General features: G+C 41.0%; 1 protein-coding gene across 1 annotated transcript in view; it reads right to left on the reverse strand.

Annotated features, from left to right (window-relative positions):
• Positions 1-22047, reverse strand: part of HGD (homogentisate 1,2-dioxygenase) — a 95519-nt gene that overhangs the window by 61279 nt on the left and 12193 nt on the right. Inside the window, exons 2-3 of the mRNA XM_020985893.2 lie at positions 14874-14945; positions 14062-14150 (exon numbers count right to left, since the gene is read on the reverse strand). Of these exons, the coding sequence (XP_020841552.1) occupies positions 14062-14150; positions 14874-14945 (161 nt within the window). The remainder of the gene's footprint in view (positions 1-14061; positions 14151-14873; positions 14946-22047) is intronic.

Genomic DNA, 22047 nt, shown 5'->3' on the forward strand with positions numbered 1-22047 from the left:
AAAATGCTTTCTGAATGTGACCTGATTTGATCTTTACCAGAACCCTAGGTTATGGTATCTTTATGGTTATCTTTACCATAACCCTATTGATTTTATAAGGCATTACTGTCTCCATTTTAAACATAAGGAAACTGAGACTTAGGTTAAAAAGTAACTTAATTAAATACCTATATATGTATTTATATAGGACTTTAAGTTTGGAAAGTGCTTTACAAATATTATCTCATTTTATCCTCATAGCAACCCTAAGAGATGGGTGCTGTTATTATCCCATTTTACAAATGAGGAAACTGAGGGAGAAATTGTCTTACTACTACTACTAAAAACAATAATGATAGTATCATCATCATTATCATCATCATCATCATCATCACCACAGTTAGCAAGTATCTGGGGCCAGATTGGGACTCCAGTCTTCCTGACTCCAGGTCCATCCACTGCACTACCTAGCTCACTTTCTCATGGGTACACAGCAGGAATATCAAATTATGATCCTTGCTAGTAGGACAGTGGGAATATGGTGGAGCATATATGGTCTTTGAGAGCAGGTACTGTTTTGTTTTAGTTTTTTTTTGTCTGTGTAACCATTGTCTGGTACATAGTAAGCACCTATTAAGTTCTGTTGAGTCATTGACTGGCCGACTGATTGATTGGACTTGGATTCAGAGATCTGGGCTCTAGTCTCAGGCTAGCTACTAATGAACTTTGTAGTTTGGGCAAATCCATTTTCCTTCCTGGACCTGTTTTCCATTAGAATTGGGTTAGACTAGGTGATCAAGGTCCCTTCCAGTTTGGATTTTATGATTCTTATGGCTCACTTCTGGACAACTACAACTATGAAGTAATCAGACACTCCGGGTCACAAACGGTAGGTTGCCCTCCCTTCTCCTTGATTTAACAAGGATCATAGAATCATAGATTTAGGGCCAAAAGGATCACTGGATTCACCCTTCCCCTGTACCATCCCATTTTACATAGGAGGAAGTTGAAGTCAAGAGGTGAAGTGATTCGCTGCAAATCACTTAGGTTATAAGAGAGCTGCAATTTGAACGCAGGTCCTCTGGTTCCAGATCCGATGCTCTTGACATTACACAGTGTGGAAGCTGGGTAGCCTATTACAACTCTGGGATTATTTTCTAAGTGCCATTTTCCTGGTTGCAGTTTCACATCTGGTGGGATAGATTACTCAGAGCCTGAAGGGTCAAATAAATATTCCCTTTAATAAAAACATATTCAAAAAGCAGTCTCCAAAGCATTTAAAAGTAGACCAGGAAAGTAAAAGTAAGTAGAGATTGCCAGTAAGGAAATTAAAAACAGTTGGCAAAGAGTTTCCTTGGGACCTCAAAAAGAGTCTGGAGAACTCTCTGCTAAATTGCTTAAAACTGCTTTTATATTCTTCTTGCTCAGTGGACCCTGTCTGAGTCCCAGATCAATCCACCTAGAGGCAAAGTTCATTGAAGTTGCCCATCATTTCTGTGCTGACAATAGTCCAGGCTGGTGTTTGGGAGGCTGGAGGGGTTAACAAATGCCTCCCCAGTTCTACCAGTGTCCTGGGTCACAACCATCACTACAGTATTCTTAAACTTTTACATTTTAAAAAAATTATGAACTTAACAATCATTAACACATACTAATATTTCAACATCCAAAGAATAGTTGCCTACTCTTTTTTTTTTAAATAGAGCATACTTGAGGAAAAAAATTGATATTACTTCCTTTTTTCTCTTTTAAGGCATTCTGTCCAGGCCCAGGCATGCCATCACCCTAGGCCTGGCATCACTGACAGCCTGGTCACCCTTGCTTCATCAGTGGTCCAATCCCCCACACTCACACTTTCCTATCCTGTATCTCCTTCCCTCCAGACTCAAGATAGCAACTAGCTAATCAGACTTGTGTTCCTCAAAGAGGAACCCAGCATTGTGACTGTGGTCTCTTCAAGTCAAATCAAGTCAACAATTATTTATTAAGTACTTACTATATATGTACCAGGCTTTCTGCTAAGTGCCGTAATGTTAAGTACAAGCAGAAATCCCATCAGATTGTAAGCTCCTCGAGGGCAGGAACTATTTTTTGCGTCTTTGTATCCCTAGCCTTAGCACAGTGCTTGGCACATACTAAGTACTTAATAAATGTTTATTGATTAATTGGTTGGTGGATTGATTGATTCTAATGAGGGAGATGACAGGCAAACAACTACGTACAACCAAGATATACAGGATAAATTGGAGATAATCTCAGAGGGAAGGTACTAAGATTAAGGAGGTCTGAGAAAGGCTTCTTGCAGAATAGCATGACCTAACTTTGGTTCCACAAAACACAGAGAAATGCTTAGCCCAGGGCCTGGAACTGGGTGCCAGGTGCTCACAAAATGTTTATTATATACTAGGTGTTTAATAAGATGTTTATTATATGTTGTTGTTGTTCATTTCTTTTTCAGTTGTGTCTGACTCTTTGTGACCCCATTTGAGGTTTCCTTGGCAGAGATACTGGAGTGGTTTGCCATTTCCTTCTCCAGCTCATTTTACAGATGAGAAAACTGAGGCAAACAGTATTAAGTGACTTGCCCAGGGTCACATAGCTAGTAAGTGTCTGAAGTCAGATATGAACTCAGGTCATCCTGACTCCAAGCCCTCTATCTACTTATACATCTAGCTGCCTTGTTTATTATTAGGTGCTTAATAAATGTTTATTACATAGTAGGTGCTTAATAAATGTTTATTATTTAGTAAGTGCTTAGTAAATGCTTATTATATAGTAGATGCTTAATAAGTGCTTATTGTCCTTGAGAAGGTAGACAACACATAAGAGGAAGTAGAAAAGCAGGGAGGTACAAGGGGAGAAGGTACTAGAGAGGGGGCATTGTGGAGAAAATCCAGAAAGTCAGGGGTGAGGCCTGGAGGGGAATGAAGACATGGCTATCCTGAGGACTTTGTTTAAAATGGAGGTCCTAGGAAAGACCAAACACTTAGAAGAAGGGGCCAAAGGGGCAGAATATATTTCTTGTACGAGCAAATCTGGGGCATAAAGAACATGCAGGGTGAGGAGAGTGTTGTGAATGGTGGGAAATGTCTAAAGAATCAGGGGTGGAGCTCAGAGAGGAATGAAGACTTCTGAGACATAATACCCCTGTCTGGCTGCAGTGTTATTGTTATGGTTAAGTTGTTTCCAATTCTTTGTGACCCTCTTTTTAGGGGGTTTTCCTTAGCAAAGATACTGGAGTGGTTTTCTTTATCTGTCTCCAGCTCATTTTTTACAGATGAGGAAACTGAAACAAATAGGGTTAAGTGACTTGCCCAGGGTCACACAGCTAATAAGTGTTTGAGGCCAGATTTAAACTCGGGTCTTCCTGATTCTAGGCCTGGTGCTCTACCAATTGAGCCACCTAGCTGTCCTATAGCATTTCTCATAGTTGAAATTCTAGGCTGTTGAAAGAGAGATGTAGGGTGGAATGGCCTCTTGGCTCCCTTACCTCATGCCACTCCGTCTGCATTGAAGACTGTTTTCCCAATAGGAATTTTTCCATGTTAGCTTTGGGGCCCAATGTTCCCCATTGGAGGATTGTTAAAAAGACGAGGGAGACATGGTTGGGTTTACGCAGTAGCTGAGTCAGTTCATAAAGCTCACTGGGCTGCTCGGCAGAGATTTAATTCTGTTTCGGGGAAGAACGCCAGCTCCTTAATGAAGTTCTGACAGCTCCTTTCCAGTTTTCTGGAAGAGGCTGTGGCTTGGGCTACTGATAATTACTGCTGAGTGATGTGAGCAACAGAATATTGAGTCCAATTCTCCCGTTATTCTGATGGTTGTTAAGGCCAAATAAATGGGTTTAGGCACAGCCAAGCTGCCATAAATTAGAGCATAATAGAGATTGCATTTTTCAACCTTAACTTCATATATACTGCTCTCTTAGGCTTCTCCTCATGCAGGGGCCCCTCCTCAGGGGGGGCACTTAAGGGTCTTGACTGAGCAGGATCCATAGTGAGCTTTAGCTGGGTTAGGGAGTGGCTGGGGGAAGAGTAACAACCATTCATTCATTCATTCATTCATCTACTCCCTCATTTATTCATTCATTCTTATTGAGTGTCTGTTATGTGCATCTAAGTGGTGCAGTGGATAGAGGGAGGGGCCTGGAGTCAGGAATTCAAATCCTAAATTCAAATCTGGCCTCAGATACTTACTATCTGGGTGACCCTGGGCAAGTCACTACCCTGTTTGCCTCAGTTTCCTCATCTGTGAAATGAGCTGGAGAAGAAAATGGCAAACCACTCCAGTATCTTTGCCAAGAAAACCCCAAATGGGATCATGAAGAGTTGGATGTAACTAAAACACATTTACAAAGCAATATGGGAAGGGCTAGGAACACAAAGATAAAAGCAAACAGTCCCAGGTCTCAGGGAACTTATACAAAACACACACACACACACACACACACACACACACACACACACACACAGATATGTAAATGCAAAATATATGCAAAGTAAATCAGGGGTATTTCAGGTAAAAGGTGTCATCTGAGCTAAGCCTTGAAGAGGGCTAAGGGTTCTAAGAAGTAGATCAAGATGAAGAATAAGACCATCACAAGCAAAGGCCTGGAGGCAAGAGATGGGATGTGATATAATGAGAACAACTAGTAAGCTAACTTATCTGGAATGCAGAGTATTATGAGGAAGGAAAGAAATAAGAATTTATTAAGCACCTCCTTTGTGCACTGTGTTAAAAAAAAACTTTACAAATTTTATCTCATTTCATCTTTACAATAATCCTTGCATCCTTACAACAGCTGAGGAAACTGAGGCAGACAGAGGTTAAGTGACTTGCCCAGGGACACACACTTGGTGAGTGTCTGAGATTGGATTTGAATTCAGATCTTCCTGACTGCAGGCCCAGCATTTTATTGACTTCGCCACCTAGCTACCATGAAGGAGACTAATGTGTAGTAAGCCTGGAAAGGTAGGCTGAAGCTAAATTGTGAAGGACTTTAAATGCTAAACAAAGGGATTTATATTCTCTCCTAGAGGTGATGTGTAGCCACTGAGATTTCTTGAGGAGAGGAGTACCATACTTAAGCTCATGCTTTAAGAATATGCATTTGTTCCTGCATAGGAAGAGTGAGAGTCACAGTGTGAACACACCAAGAGAAAGAGCCAGCATATGAGTCAAGGAATTACAAAGGCCAGATAATGTGAGAGTTAGTTTCTAACGTGAAAGTTGGCTCAAAATTAGAGAAGTGACCATTCAGGCTGTCATTGTTTGTTAATGGGGTACCAGTAATAGAGTATCATTTTAAACTAAGTTGTCTCAATTTGCTGTACTTAGGTGGTCTGTGGGCCCACGCATTGTTTTGTGCCCTCCATTTTCCTGGGAAAGCTCTTCAGCTAGAGAAGTCATACTCCTCCTCTCCCCCTGCTATGGACTGGGACATTGGACATATATACCTTCAGAGCTGAATTAGGTAGCTCGGTAGATAGATGCCGGACTTGGGGTCTGGAAGACCTGACTTCAAGTCTGGCCTCAGACACTTGCTAACTATATAATCCTGGACAAGTCATTTAACCTCAGTTTCCTCATCTGTAAAATGGGGATAATAATAGCACCCACCTCCCAGGGTTGTAGTGAGGATCAAATGAGATAATAGTTATAAAGCAGTTAGCACAGTGCCTGGCACATAGCAAGCACTATGTAAATGTTAGCTATTATTATTGTTCATGTGAAAATTATCCACACTATGAATTATAGGTGGGCAGGTTTTCAATATGGTAGCAAGATAGATGTTATTACAATAACACCTGAACTAGCCTGTATCTTCAACCAAATGAAACACGGCCAAGAACCACAGAGGAAACAAAAAGGCTCCAAAAAGCCAAAATCAGTATCACAAAGTCTGTGAGCTGAAGCTCATGCAGTTGGCTTTTGGAGGAAAATGTTTCAAAACCCTCACTCAGAGCCTATTTGTTCTTTTTCTGACAAGCTTAAGTATCTCGTTTATAAGCCACAGAAGATTAGAATTAGCAAATTAGGGCAAGAAAGCATCCTACAAGAAGACACACTGCTAGCAAGAGGTAATAGCTAACAGTCTGACAAGAAGTGGGGGGGGAGGGAACAGAAAAACTAAAAGAACTAGACACAAAACTCAAAAAGCACAGCAGTTTGGGGGTAACTTTGTGTTTAGGCAAATAATTGTACATCCCTCAGTGAACAGCATAGTACAATATCTGATTTTTATGATAGAATCCATGACTGGGAGGAATCTTATCTGTCACTTCAGCCCTCTGTCCACTAACTAAAACCCTTCTACAATATCCTTGACATTCAGGGTTTCTGAGCCCTTCTAGTGACAGGAAATGAGTATTACATTAGAGAAGCACATTCTTTTTTTCAGACAATTTTAATGTTAAAAAGTTATTCCTTGTACTAAATTGAAATTTCCCTCTTCTATCCACTGGACTAGAGTTAGGGCTAGAGAGATCTCTAATTTGCTGTCCACATGACAGAGGTTCAGAGGTTTGCAGACAGTTATGTCTCCCATCTCAGTTTTCCAAAATACTCACAAGCTGAAATACCCATAAGTTACTTCAACTCTTCCTCATATAGCGTGATTTCTGTATAACCTATATCAAGTTGCTTACTGTCTCAAGGACGGTAGAGGGGAGGGAGGGAGAAAATTTGGAACTCAATTTTTAAAAAAAATTACTGTTAAAATTTGTTTTTACATATAATTAGGGAAAAATAAAATATGATTCAAAAATATATGTATAACATGATTTCCAGGCCCTTCACATGCTCCAGCTTGTAAATGTCACTGGGTGGCTTGTCAATATCCCAGGATATTGACAGGAAAAGGCAAAACACTTCAGAGGTGCTCAAATGAGTGTAGACTAGGGAGAAAGTATCCTAGGTCCCAACATCAAGAAAAAGTTGAATTATGTATGTGACTCTCTGTCTAAGAAGACAGAGAAGTATATAACACATTTTCAAGAAATTTCCACTCAAATACTTGAAATTTAAAAGTTTTGATGTTTAAAGGTATGATTTTGATGTTTTAATATTATCTCCAATTTATATTTTATAAATTTATACATAATTGCTTATACATTGCCTCCCTCATTAAATTGTGAGCTCTTTAAGAGTGGAGACTAGGTTTATTTTTGCCTCCCCCCCATCCTTAGCCTCACAGTGCCTGGTATACAGTCAGCATTTAATAAATGTTACTAGACTTGGGTTGAGGTTTATCTTCAGCTACCCAGAAAACCTGACTAGAATGATTCATTCCATAAGGGTAGTTGAGGTTCTTCATTTTAATAGTTTCTGTTCCTTTATTAGACTAATAAAAATATATCTACTCTGTTGGCTAGAAGTTATCAGTCTCATTATGCTGTGAGTTCCCTATTTCTTATGGTGGCTACTTTCCAACATCCTTTTTGGTTCATCTTTATAATGATTATAAATACTAATCCATTTGTTTATCACATTTTGAAGCTAATTGTTGTGGAACACCCTTGCCAACACTATTATGTCTATTGGCATAACCCACAACAAATGAGGACATCTCATTTGCTGCCACTTTTATTAATAATAGCACTGATAATAATCACTCTGTTATTGCTTCAATTTATATGGGCTTTTTTTTCATATTATAGCACTATGGACATTGACCAAATGTTACAAAATTGGAAAGAGCTCTGGAAATGGAATATGAAGAGCTAAATTTGAATTTTAACTCCAACTCAATCTATCTGAATGTCAGTTTCTTCATCTGTAAAGTGGGAATAATCTACTTGCACTACCAACCTCACAAGACTATTGTGAAAATAGTGCTTGGTAAACTGTGAAGTGTTCATAAAGGTGAGGTGGTAGTAGTAGTAGCAGCAGCAGTAGTAGCAGCAGTATACAAATGCGAGGGGGCAGTTAGAAGGAGGAGGAGAAGAAAGAGGAGAAGGAGGAGAAAAGGGAAGAAAAAGAGGAGGAGGAAAAAGAGAAGAAAGAGGAGGAGGAGGAAGAGGAGGTGCAGAAGGAAAAAGAGAAGACAGGTGCTATTATTATCATTCCTATTTTACAGATGAGAAAATGGGCAGGTAGCAGTTAAGTTGCCCAGGGTCACACAGTTAATAAGAGTCTGAGGCCAGATTTGAACTTAAGTCTTCCTGACTCAAAGTCCAATACTCTGTCCACTGTTCCACCTAGCTACTTAGGATAAAAATGTGGGGTGGTGATGGCGGTAGTGGTAATATTAGTATTCCATATAAAGGCCAAATTTCTCTAGTTATCTGCTATCTGACAACCATACCAGCACAGAGCCACTGTGGCATAATGGAGAGCAATGTGTACCTGGACTCAGGAGGCTCTGATTTGAAATGGTACCTCAGATATCTGTTAACTCTGTGATCATGGCCAAGCCCCACTTAACATCTCTAAGTTCCTCCATCTGTCAAATGGGGATGCTAATAAACACTTATTTCATGGTGGCAATATGAGGTTCAAATGAGATTATTTATAAAGTGCTTTGCAAACTTAATAGCTAGAAATGATGCCCCAAAAGTCTCAGTGAAGTTTTAGCTTAGATTAGCATTGTTCACTTACTATTATTCACTATGTAAGACACAATTTTTATTCACCTTAAATCTTAAAGTGCTTTGGCCCTTACAATTTCACCATAAGAAATTCACTCTACCTCTCTCAGCCTCAGTTTCTCCATCATTAAAATAAAGGGATTGGACTAGATGAACTTTAAGGTCTCTCCTTCTCTGAGATTCTTTGATTATGAGGCAACTTTGGCAGAGTGGATTTGAAGTCAAGAATACCTGAGTTCAAATGGTACATTAAAGATTTATCATCTGTGTGACCTTGGACAGGTCACTTGAACTCTTTCAGTCTCATCTATAAAATGGAGATAATAATAGTGGCTCTCTTATGGGGTTGAGAGGATCAAATGAGATGATGTATGCAAAGTGTTTTGCAAACCTTAAAGTACTAAAAAGAGATGTGAGCTATGATTATTATGATTCTGTGCTTCTGGTTCACCCGGCAAGCCTAGGATACCGAATGTGACCTACTTATTCAATAAATTTTCTGCTAGAACACTGACATTCTAAAAAGCTGCTTATTTGGGAAGAGTGAAAAGGTTAATGCACTCTGGAGAAATCGGAGGCATGAAACAGCCAAATGACCTGTAGCAAGGCTTTCTTGTCCATACTCATTTCTTATTTTATGTCAGCTACTGGATTTGTAAGGAAGGGATGGAAGTATGCCAGGCTTACAAGAGAACCATGAGTCAGATTGTAGCTTAAATTTTGTAAATGTTGTTGCTAAAAGAGTCAGACTGTATGTCAGAGAATGAGAAGGGTACAGCCCTGAGATGAGTGGCAGTCTCTGCTCTACTACTATGCCAACTCTGCTGAGCGAGAGAGGACCTTGCCCTTAGCGATGTTAAATTTGTCTCATAGACTTGACAGTGGATCACAGATTGAGGACAGTTGGGGAGGAGAGGTGGGGAAGGATGAAAAACACCAAAAGCGTGTGTGTGTGTGTGTGTGTGTGTGTGTGTGTGTGTGTGTGTGTGTGTGCGTGTGATCAAGGGACATATTTGGAGAAACCTACAGACTGGGGATGGGGATTTCAGTGGGAATAGTTCAAGGCTCAGTAACAAGGTTCCTATTCAGGACAATCTTAGAATATCTGGTTTAGACTGGGCCATTCGTCTGGTCTCTGTACCTTTGATTTATGGCTTCATTTTGGTGATGACTGGGATCAGATACAACTACTAGACACGGCTGGCCTTGAGCACACTTATGAAGTAAGCTTAGTTTATCTTCAGAATCCCAAGTCCCTTCTTTCTATGCCTTGCTCAGACAAAGCTTTTTGCTTTGTGGGGAATGGAAATAACATCCACAGATAGGAGGCATCCACATTTAAAATTCATTTAGACAAAAAAGGAGGGTGGGTTAGAATAAAATTTCATCATCAGAGGAATAGAATTTGAGTTGGAAGAAATACTAGGGGCCATTGAGTCCAGTCCCTCCATTTTGAAAATGAGGAAACTGAGACAGAGATTAAGTGATTTGCCCATGGTCAAACAACAAGTAAACAAGCATCTGAGGCGGAATTTGAACCCAGGTCCACTTGATTCCAAGTCCAATGCCTTGCCTCACGTTGTACCTCAATTCAGTTGAATTCATATTACATTTATCAATGTGTAAAGCTCTCTGCTAGACTTCAACTTCAATGAGCTATGATTCTTTTAGTTCAAATATTCCCTCCACTGTCGCAGATGAAAAACCCTCTGTGACTCAGTGGATGGTCCAGGAGATGATCTTCAAGAGTTCCTGCGACCAGAAGAATCATCACCACACGGTCAACTTGATGACGGGTCTCTGCAAATTTAACTAGGTTGGTCCTCAACTAGGTTGGCTCATATCCTTTCCAAATAAGCAAGACCTACCAGAGTCTTGACTATATTGTCATATCCACTGAAAACCCAAGATCTAAAGACAGTGTTGCTTGAGGGATAGAGAAATGGTCTCAGGATCAGGAAGAAGTCCTGCATGCTGGTTCTGAGACTGTGGGAAAATTATTTAACCTCTTAATACCTCAGCCAAGTCTTTAAGATTAAATGTCAACTTGCAGTGATAGAAGGGATCCTCTCACTAGGAGTTCTTTATCCATATGAAATTAATTATATGTTCAGTGGATAAATTGGGGGGAGGGAAGGGAGGGAGAGACAGAGAGGGGGAGAGAAAGAGTAAAAGACAGAGAGGGGAAAAGAGAGGAAAAGGGAAAGGGAGGGAGGGGGAGAGAAAAATAGAGAGAGACACACACAGGGAGAAAGAGAGACAGACTGAGACAGAGAAGGACATAGACAAAGAGAGACAGAAAACTCTGTCTATATATGAACTCTGGAAGAAGAATAGGACTTGAATGGATGGGGTAGCTCAAACCTATTTGGCTGTCTTTTTTTTTTAACCCTAGGTTAACCACAGACTGTTTCAGCTCCTCAGATCTTGTCACCTCCACATTTCTAACCTTTCCTACCTGCTATCTCAGTCCCTAACCACTCCCTGCCTCTTCCTTCTTTTGCTTGGTCATATTAGATACCAAGTACTGTACTATATGCTCAGGATAAAAATACAAAAGCAAAGATCTTGCTGCTCTCAAGGAACTACATTAGGACAGGGGAAAGACAATCCATCTTAGCTCTTGGTGGGCAGGGGAAGGATCCCATCTCTTGCTTCTGGCCCCTCACAAACTGAAACTTGATTGCTATAAACTCTTCCACCTTGAGCAAATGCAGCCCCACCAGCATTGTACCTGCATGTCCACAAACAATATTATCAAGGAGAATCTATTAGTTCTCCCTCTTCCCTTCAATTTATTACGTAAGGTCATGTATTCAATCACTATACCTCAGAAAATGGTAAAAAAAAAAAACCAAGCCTCAAAGACCAGCCAGTAGTGTTGCTAACACATGGTTGCCTTATTACTCCTTCACCACAGACATATCCATCATAGACATATAGATATAGCAACAGACCAGTAGAACCTTACAATATGACCCTGATCCTCAAGGGGACACAGACAAGAAAATCTTGTCTTGATGCAGTGACTGCCTAAGCCTAGGTAAAGCGCATGAAATTCACACTCTGAAGGGAAGTGGGATGTATCATGCTCAGCTGCAGGGGCAGTAGCTGTCCTTAGGATATACAATAATCTTGATAAATAATTATATGGCAAACACAGTTCAGACTCAGAGCTGGCATACTAGATAACTTCAGAAAGCTGAAGCATCTGATAAGTAGAGATGACAACCAGCAATGGATGGAGGCCATCTGCTGTACCTTATAGCACCTGCTCTCAGTTGGGCAGGCAATACTCAACCACATGGTGCTCATTAGTGGAGTATCCTGCTAGCAGCCCCATCTCTGCTGCTTAGCACCAAAGGCATTGGTGGCCACATGGACAATCCACCACTCTTAGCAGCTAGGCATTCATCATTTGCCAATGCACCCAAAACGATGGATCACCCACTTTTGCATGTGTGTTTTCCATCATATGGAAATGACCAGAGAGGTAACTGAGGAAGATGACATCAACAGGCACAAAAACAAAAACAAAAAAAGGAAAGAATGTGAACTTCTCTTCCTATTCTTCACAACCACTGAAGTGATACTAGCATCTGGCATTTCTGTAGTGCTTTAAGTTTGGCAAAGCAATTTACAAATAATATCTCATTTGATCCTCACAACATCCCTGGAGGGTAAATACTATCATTAATCCCATTTTATAGATGAGGAAATCGAAGACAGATAAGAGGTTAAGTGATTTGCTTAGGATAACATGGCTAGTAAATGGCTGAGGCTGGATTTGAAATCAAGCCTTCCTTATTCCAGGTCCAACTCTCTACTGCGCCACCAGCTGCCTCTGAAGTCTTCCTCACCACCCTGAAAGTTTCTAGGCCATTCTGATTTCAAATGTTAGAGAATACTTTTCACATTTATCAGGTTCTCAGAACCTGTTCCAATGATGGAGAAAGCCACTTGGGATGGCTCCTAGCTCTGGGGAAACTAGGAATGCCCTTTCATTGGCTTAAGCTTTGCAGTTGTATGTTCTTCTCCTCCTACAGAGCAACTCTACACAACTCTGGGGGCTGCTCTTAGAACCTAAGACATTAACTTGCAGGAAAATAAGTTTGGGTCAATATAAAGAAGGAACTTTCTAAGCATCAGAACATTCTGAAATTTCAATTGGCTTCTTTACAGGTAATGAGTTCTCCATCAATGGAGATTTTCAGAAAAAAGACAGATAACTTTGAGTATTGGTAGGTTCTTGCATCAGGTGGGAAGTTACACTAGATAAGAATAGCTTGCATTTATACAACATTTTGAAATTTTCGAAGCCTCCAACCCCATGGCATAGTATCAATATCATTTTAAAGATGATGAAACTGAGGCTCAAAATTAGAAGTTAACTTTTCTAAGGTCACACAATGAATGACAGAATGGGAGTGGGGCAGACTTGAACTAAGATCCAGTGGTCTTTGCACTATGCACTTTAAAGTCCCTCCAACTCCAAGACACTGAAAGCATGAATACTCTGAGGCTGCCTCTGTTTACTAGCCTTTTGACTTTGTTAAGGCTTGGGAAAATGCAAACACAGGGGTTTGGAAAAGTTAAGTTGTTGTGTTAGGGCCTCGGACAAGGACTTTGGGAAGGCTGAATACTGAGATTAAAAACAGATTTTTGAAAGGGATGGGACCTAGATCCAAGGAGTTAATTTCATTTTGTATGGTCCTTTTGGATATTCCCAGGCAATGAGAAGGGTATGGGAGAAAATGTTAAGGAGGAAGAGCGATTCTCTGCTCCTCTGGAGTTTGTAGTGGTTTTGGTTGTTTACAGAAAATGACTCAGATCCAGGTGGTTTTCTAGTATTTCTAGCTTGATTGCATACTTAGGATCCCTGGGAAATTTCCCAGAAATGGGTATGTCATTGTGTGTCTCAACCAGGATATCAGCCATTGTAAAGTGGCCAGGGGAACTGTGTGTGGGGAAGGGGAGTAGTGTTTCCCATTGACCCTCTCCCTTCCACCCCAGGCATTTGCTTTAGCTATACTTTGTACGCCCATTACCAATCTTTAGGTTTTAAATAAACCTGCAATAATGAAGTCTTTCTGAAATAGCCTAGGGATGCAACTTTGAGAAGTCACTTTTCTGAGACTCTGGCTCAGCCTTAGGTGCTGTCTGAAAGTTCTAGACCTAAGAGTTCTTGGAATCAGGGCTTCCTTTACTCTCCATCCCCTTTCTCCTCTGAGAGCTGTGAGCATGGACTTGGGCAAATTACTTACCCTTTCTATGCCTTAGTTCACATCTGTAAAATTGTGAGGACTGGACAAAATGTCCTCCAGGGTCTTTTCAGCCCAGAATTTATGATTCTATTATTTTATGACTGGAAATGTATGCAATTGAAAATTCCTTGTTGATTCAGTAGTGCCTTAGAATGGGAAAAGGATGTTGACTCTAGCCTAGAGTTTTCTCCTAGTCTACAAAGTGGAAGCAGGGGTCAGGGTTTCTGTACCTTCTTTTATTGGTGCTTCGGGGGCAAGTGAATGATGATCCTGAGAGCTGCTCAGCATACAGGTTATATGGGCAGATCTGAGGGTTATTCTGAAATTTAAAAAGATAATAAGTAATAAACAAAACTATTCCAAAAGAAAAGTTATTCCAGTCATTAAGCACTCATATTAAAATATAACAGAATCCAATGTGGGGAGACCCAGGTATAAATGTATAAGCGATGGAACAGGATTGTAGAGGACTGATTTCATGAACCCCTAGACCCTAGGAAGGAGGCCATATACCCATAGAGAAGAGCATAGTTTTGGATTAGATTGGCTCTTTATTTAGGGGAAGTGCTCCTCTCCCCAACACACACACACACACACACACACACACACACACATACATACATACACACATACATACATATGTACATGCATACATGCATACATACATACAGGGAAATCCTGTAATTAGCTGACTCCATACACACTGAGCCTAGTGCACGGAATTATCAGCAGTTGGGCCCTGACAACCTCCACTTGACCATTGTACAACCAATGGCCTACATGATAAAACATTCCCAACCAACGCATTAACAAACGTTATTAATCTGCTGGGTGACAGGCACTGTTCCAGATACAGAGAAGGCAAAGACAAAAACGAAAAAGTCTCTGCCTTCAAGGAACTTCAATTCTGTCTAGAAAATCCTACATGGGTCCCAATTGTTTTAGTGACTAGCTGGAGCCCATATGAGGTTTTGGCCATGTGTTAATTAAGCCTCCTTCCTCCAGCAGAGATAATAAATCAGCTACACTGAATACTCCGTACCTGTCCCTCTGGCAGGGCTCCTGGGCAGCGTGGATCCTCTGAGGCAAACTCATTTCCAAATCCTGAAATGTACTGCATTAAAGAAAGACACAACAAATAAGTGAATTAAAGAAGGTGGATTAAAAAACAACTTTTTGTAACTTCTATAACTGTGTCTACAGGAGAGATAAACAATTAGCCCCCCAATGGTTCCTTGGGTGATGACTCACCTACTCCACTCCTCACCTGCTTTGGCACCCACTCATCTTCACTGTCTCACCTATTATCTATTTTCCCACCCTTTCTGACATCCACTGAGCTGTATTCTTTCACATCCAATAACCCGTAGAGTTAGAAGGGAAAGTATGGGTCATGTAGTCCAACTCCCTACCTGAAGCAAGAATCCCTTATGTCACACACCAGACAAGTAGCCTTTTGTCAAGCTTCATTTTGAACACTTTTTTATGGGGAGCTCACTATCTCATACAATTTTATTTTGGGTTGAGTCTATTTATTAAGTTCTTGCAATGGTCTGAAAGTTGCTTCTCTGACACCTTTGCTCCCTAGTTCTGTTCCCTGGAACCACGCAGAGCATGTCTAATTCCTATTTGATAGCACATACACTTTTTGAAGACATACTCTATCTCAATCTTCTCTTCTCTAAGCTAAACATTCACAATTTCCTTTAACCTATCTTACAGAACATTAATTTCAAGAGCCCTTGCTTACTCTCCTTGGGATAAATTCCAACATGTCAGTTTGTTGTTATTCAGTCAAATGCAGTACCCAGAACTGAACACAATACCCCAGGTACGTCCTGACCAGTATGGAAAACAGTGAGTTCTCCATCACTGGAGATTTTCAGAAAAAAGATGGATAACTTTCAATATTGGTAGGTTCTTGCATCAGGTGGGAATTTAGACTATTACTTGAAGTATGTATCTATTTCTATGATTTCTGTGGTTCTCAGTGTACCGGTACATATGTCCATAGGCACAGTAATATTTGAGTCCCACCTGGAGGATGCCTGGTCTTCAAGGATTATCAATTATTAGACACCAGGTGGCCAAGATTAGAAGGATGCCCACCAATAAAATTACCTGTAATGACTGGCTTGACTCCCTGTCTTTGGAGCTACCCAGCTGGCCACTTAACCTGTAGGCTTAGTTCTGCCCTAGACTGTAGGAATAATCCAGCTTCTAAGGCAGGGGATATATAGATCTAGTCATATAAATCTGTGTAAGTTAGGTAGCTTAGTGTCACATGGCTGCTTTTCTTGACAATGAATCCTGGTTCTAGTAACTAGGCTATTCTATTGTCTCCTTCTCTGTACCCCAGTCCTACCAAATGGATTTGTCTTGCTTCCCTCATATTCAAATCTGTCCCCTGGTACCCTGCCCCATGTCTTAGTTCCTCCAAAACTGTGGTTTTTCCTTGTTGTCACCAGTTCTCCCAATAACTAGTATCCTATCTTCCATCCCAGTCCTAGTAGGTGGGTCTCCAATCTTTGCTGCCAGACCACTCTGCTCCTAAATACCCACCTTCCTGAGTTGCTGAACCCTATTTGATGCCAAATTACCCTGATGTCATGATGATGATTTTTTCATCCTAATGGTGCCCATACCAATGGCATATTGGCCAGAGAGTGCTCTTCTTGAAGAAGGAAGTAGATTTCTGAAAATCAAATGTATCCATGCTCGTGACCCAGAGCCTCTCAGGGTATAGTAGTGTAAAAGGTGGTAGTAGTATACTTCAAGGGATGCTTAGCAGTCCACCTATGCAGGTGATTCCAAAGGTCATTCATGCTACTGGTCTTTATCTTTGTGAGTATGTCTTGGTACAGTCTCTATGTAGGAGCATCTCTATATATGCTTCCTTGAATCTTTGCATATTCTGAATCTGTAAATCTTTTATTTAGCATGCAATAAATAATACTGTACTCATTCTCTTAATATTTTTAAAACATTTATTGTATTTTTAATTAAAAAGCTTTTATTTTCTCTCTATCCCAAGTGCTCCCTATTGAAAAATTAAAAAAAAACAACTTGTAACTAATACGTATAGTTAAGTAAAACAAATTCCTCCATTGATCATGTTCAAAACCATAAGTTGCATTCTGTTTCTTGAACCTATTGCCTCTCTGTCAGGAAGAGGGTAGCATTCTTTGTCACTGATCCTCTGAAATTATAGTTGGTCATTGCATTAATCAGAGTTCTTGGGTCTTTCAAAGTTGTTCATCTTTTCATAATATCTTAATAAAAACTCCTCTTAGATCTTTGCCATTCTCCTGTTACCTAGATATCCATGTCCCCTAAAGTTTAATCTATGACCCCCTACTCTTTTCTCTATACAGCTGATACTGTTCCTGGGATAAATTACCTAATTTCATGGCTTAAAATTTTATGATTAGAATCCAAATGCCTTAGTCTGGTATTTTAGACCCTCTTTAGGGTCACTCATGACAGCCCCACTCTAACAAGAAGCCATTTTTTCCTCCCTAGATTTAATGGATTTCCCTCTCCACTCCTACCGTCCTACTATGTCTGAGCCTGAACTGTTATCTCTGTGCCCCTTGTCAGGACTCATCCTAGGACTCCACTTGGCTTCCATACAGATAGAAGGGGAAGTAAGGGGTGAAGAAACAGAACTCAGAATTGACTTGATCCATTAAAATTTGGATAGGACTACGTGCTTTGACATGCAGAGGATCTCCCTTCCAGCTACCATTATAGGTCTCTTCTCTCATTCATGGATAAAGCTCTAGAAAAGCTTCACCCACTTCCTCTATTTCCTCAGCATCTGCTCTCTCCTGGATATGTAAGTGGAGTGACAAGGACAGACACACAATATGTTATGGAGGCATGTACAACACGACTTGACAAGTCATTAAATATAGGAGTTGATGGAGAATAAAGAATCCAGGATGGCTCCAAGGTTGTGAACCTGAGTGACTAGAAGGACTTGGGTACCCTCATTAGAAATTGAGAAGTGTTGGGGGCAGGGATGAGTTTTAGGGGAAATCTAGTGAGTTCCATTTTTGGATTTAGAGTTTGAGATGTTTATAGGTCATCTTAGCAGAGATAGCTGGCAGGCAGTTGGTAATACTGTACTGCATAAGAGAGAGATTATAGTGGATAAATAGACTTTGTAATCATCTGCATGGAGATTATAATTGGACCCATGAGAACTGATGAGATGACCAAGGGGAAGGGTATAAAGAGAAAAGGAATTCAGGACAGAGCCTTGAGACATACCCACAATTAGAGGGCAGAAATGGATGGTGATCCTGCAAAGGATATGGAAAACTAGTGGTCAGATGAGAAGAAAGATGGAGACTGACAAAAGGCCATTGGAGCTAGTAGTTAAAAGATCATTGATAACCTTGGAGCAGTCAGTTTCAGTCAAGTGGTGAAGTCAGAAGTCAGATTGAAAGGGATTGTGAAGTGAGTGAAAAGTAACGAAGTGGAAGCAGCAGGTGTAGGTGACTTTTTCTGGAGTTTTGACTATGAAAAAAAGGTAAACACAAGATAATAGCCTGAACACATGGGAGACCTTGGTGTATTTGTAGGCAGCTAGGATGGATGTAAGAGATACAGAAAGACTGTAAACTTGGGTGACTGGAAAGGTAGTATTGCTTCAATAGAAACAGGGAAGAAGGGTGGGATTGTGAGAAAGACAATGTAATGATATTGGCAATGCAGATCACAGCCCATCTATGCAAGATCATCCTTTGAGACTCAGTGCAACCCAAAATGAAAAGTGGGGCAGTCTTATTTACCAGTCACTACCCCAGAGCTAAGAGCTCACCCTCCTAAAGATGCCTGCTATTGCTAGTAGATGATCTGGAGGGCAGGGCATGGGAATTCTAGAAGTGGTAGAATTTTCCGATGATACTTGAGTCGCTGTTTCTGTGGGTACCTAGGTAGAGGCTAAGTTACAACTGCCTCAAGGGACCAACACTCATCTCAGAATGGAGGAAATAAAGAACTTGGTCCGTGGACAGAGGAGGCAGGGTAGGGGAGTGTTGGGAAGATCAGGGTAGGTGTGGTTGAGCTAGAGACAGTATGACTGATTGTGGCAGGAAAGGTCAGAAGCAACCAATCTTCCCTACTTCATGAACTGATCATACACCTCATAGGAGCAAGACATAGCCTCCTTGGAGGTGAGGCATAGATACCCAAAGGTTTCCCTATTTTAAAGCCTATTGTTCTATATCATGGAATTGGGTGATATGGTATAGAAGAAAATACACTGAACTCAAAGGGCTTGGTTTAAAATCTCAGTTCTGCTATTTTCTACCCATATGACCTTGGGAAATTCACTTACCCTTTTTTGGTCTCAGTTTTCTCATCTGCAAAATAAGGATTTTAGACCACATGGTGTCTAAGGTAACTTCTGGTTCTAAATCCATGAGTTTATGTTCTTTTCTAGACAGACTGACTTGTGTAGTGGACAGTCAGTCAGTCAATAAGCATTTATTAAACATTGACTACAGGCCAGGTACTGTGCAAACCTGTGGGTACAAAAGGAGGCAAAGAACACTCCTGCCCTCAAGAGCTTACCTAATGGGGAAGACAAGGAGCAAATAAGTATATGCAAACAAGCTGCATTTAGAATACATCAGATATAATTAAAAGAGAGAAGGCACTATAATTAAGAGGGGTTGGAAAAGGGTTCCTGGAGAAGATGAGATTTCAGTTGGGACTTAAAGGGGTCAGGAGACAGAGATAAGGTGGAAGAGTATTTCAGGCATGGGGGGGGGGCATCAGAGAAAATGCCTGAGCCAGAGTGGAGAGATGGAGTGTATTATTTGTGGAACAGAAGGGGGATCAGTGTCACTGGATCCAGTAACTGTTGAGGAGTAAAGTGTAGAAGGGGAAGTTGGTTACGTAGTGCTTCGAATGCCAAACAGAGGATTTTTTATTTAATCCTGGAGGTTATGGAGCTTGAGTGTATGGGGGGCGGGGTAGGGGCGGGTCTTGACACGATCAGACTTTGGTGACTGAATGAAGATGGATTGGAGCAGGGAGAAACTTGAGGCAGGCAGGTGAGGGAGTTGGCCTAGGAGCTAAGAAGACCTGGGTTCAAGTACCATCTCTGATATATACTGGTTGGGTGACTCATTCCACTGTACCCTAGACAGTAGGCACCCTACAACTTTCCTAAACTTCAAAGGAGACCAATTGAGAGTAAATAGCATGGGCCCATTTTCTCTTGCTTCTCTAAGGCTTCTATTAACCTCTCAGTGACCCAAGCAACTCTAGAGATGGCAAAATAGTTACCTATCTGCTTTGGTAGAGGGAATTAACACCCCAGGAGTTCTCCACAACAATAAAATCACAGATACTCCTTTTCTTCCCCTCCTCCAAAAAAGTTCTTTTCTATAAGGGTGAATGGGTAACTGAGTATATTTGTTTTCTCCCTCTCCTGGTGAGGCAGCATGGGATAGTAGATAGGACACATTAGAAGTCAGGAAGATCTGGGTTCAATTTCTACCACAGATGCTCATTTTTTCTCCATACCATATATTCTCCTCCTCTATGAAGTGAAGAGGTTGGATTCCTTGTCCTGTAAGATTGCTTCCAGCTCTTAATTTATTATCCTATGATTCCCTAACTTCCTTCAGTGATCATGAAACATGAATATTCAAAATACTATATCCATGCTGGTGGACCTGGTAAATGCATTCTCCCTTCAGCTCCTTTTCAAATGGAAATGAAACCTAAAATGATCAGTTTGTAGAATAATTCCAACTTAAAAAAAAAAAGCCCAGGCATTGAAAGTGAATCCAGCAGGATGGAGGGACAGAGTGTGGTGGTTTTTTTTGTTTGTTTTGTTTTTGTATTTGAAGGAAACCCATTAGCAATTGTAGCAGCAGACAGAAAATTACATTTTGATTCTAAGGGCCTGGATGTGTGAATAATGTTCAGACAAATAACCCCCTCTATTTGGAAGGACTGTCACATGTAAAATGTTCTGACCTGTAAACTGCTAACAGTGAAGAAATGTGTCTTCTTTCAGACATGATTGCTTTATACATCTGCAAGTCTATGGCAAAAACACTGAGCACCATTAAGGCACAGGCTGGTTAAGGCCAGTAGCATGGGGTCTGCCCTGACTCATCTTTGGGCAAAGAAAAAGAACCATGGTATATATGGTATTTGGCTCTTCTCTATACACAATTTCCTCCTCTCAAAGCTAATTGGTGACTTGGAGGGGCCAGCACTCAGCCTCACCCTAACCTTTAGCTGGATTGCATTTTAACCGGTTGGGAGATAGGGGGTGGGAAGTAATGACCAAGTCAAACTGAATGTGGTGAAATGGAGGGATTGTACACCATCTCATGACTGAAAAAGTGTGAGCGTGGTGATCAGGACAGAACTTGGGCTTTCCTCAAAGGGCCCAAGTGCCACACTGCATCTACAGCAAGAGAGGAAAGGAAGACTGTGGTTTGTGGAAAGTGAGGAATGGGGGCAGCTAGGTGGTGCAGTGGATAGAGCACTGGCCCTGGAGTCAGGAGGACCTGAGTTCAAATCTGATCTCAGACCGGACACTTGACATTTACTAGCTGTGTGACCCTGGGCAAGTCACTTAACCCCCATTGCCTTGCAAAAAAAAAAAAGTGAGGAATGTAGATCGCTTTCTGGATCCATAGGCCACTTAAAGAAAGCTACAAATGCTTTCACCTATTGGCCTCAGAGCGGCCATGGCCCACAGGTCTAGCGCTGAAAAGGACCTCAGAGGCCGTCTAGTTCAACCTCCTCGTTCATTTTAAAGATTAGGAAACTGAATCCCAGGAGGTTAAGTGACTTGCCCAAGTCACAGAAGCAATAGAGGTGAATTTGAATCCAGGTCTTTTGACTCCTGATTCAGAGCTCTTTCAGTCATACCACGTTGCTGGATTGTAAGTATATTGGAATGAGGAAGAAGAGATGGGACTGGAGTGTTCGATTTGGATAGGAGTTTTTTGTTGGTTGTTTCCTAAAGACAGAGTTCAGTGGAAAGAGCCCTGGATTTCAAGTTGGAGGACCTGGTTTTGAATTTTAGTACTGCCTCTTACCATCTGTATGACCTTGGGTAAGTCCACTTCTCTTGGCTTCTGTTTCTTCATTTGTAAAATGAGGCAATTAGACTCAATGAGCTCTAATGACCTTTCCAGCTCTAAATCTGTGACCTGATAATCATGTCATCTTGT

This window comes from Phascolarctos cinereus, unplaced genomic scaffold (genome assembly GCF_003287225.1).
Source record: "Phascolarctos cinereus isolate Bilbo 61053 unplaced genomic scaffold, phaCin_HiC Scaffold_726;HRSCAF=1367, whole genome shotgun sequence".
Classification (NCBI taxonomy): Eukaryota; Metazoa; Chordata; class Mammalia; order Diprotodontia; family Phascolarctidae; genus Phascolarctos; species Phascolarctos cinereus.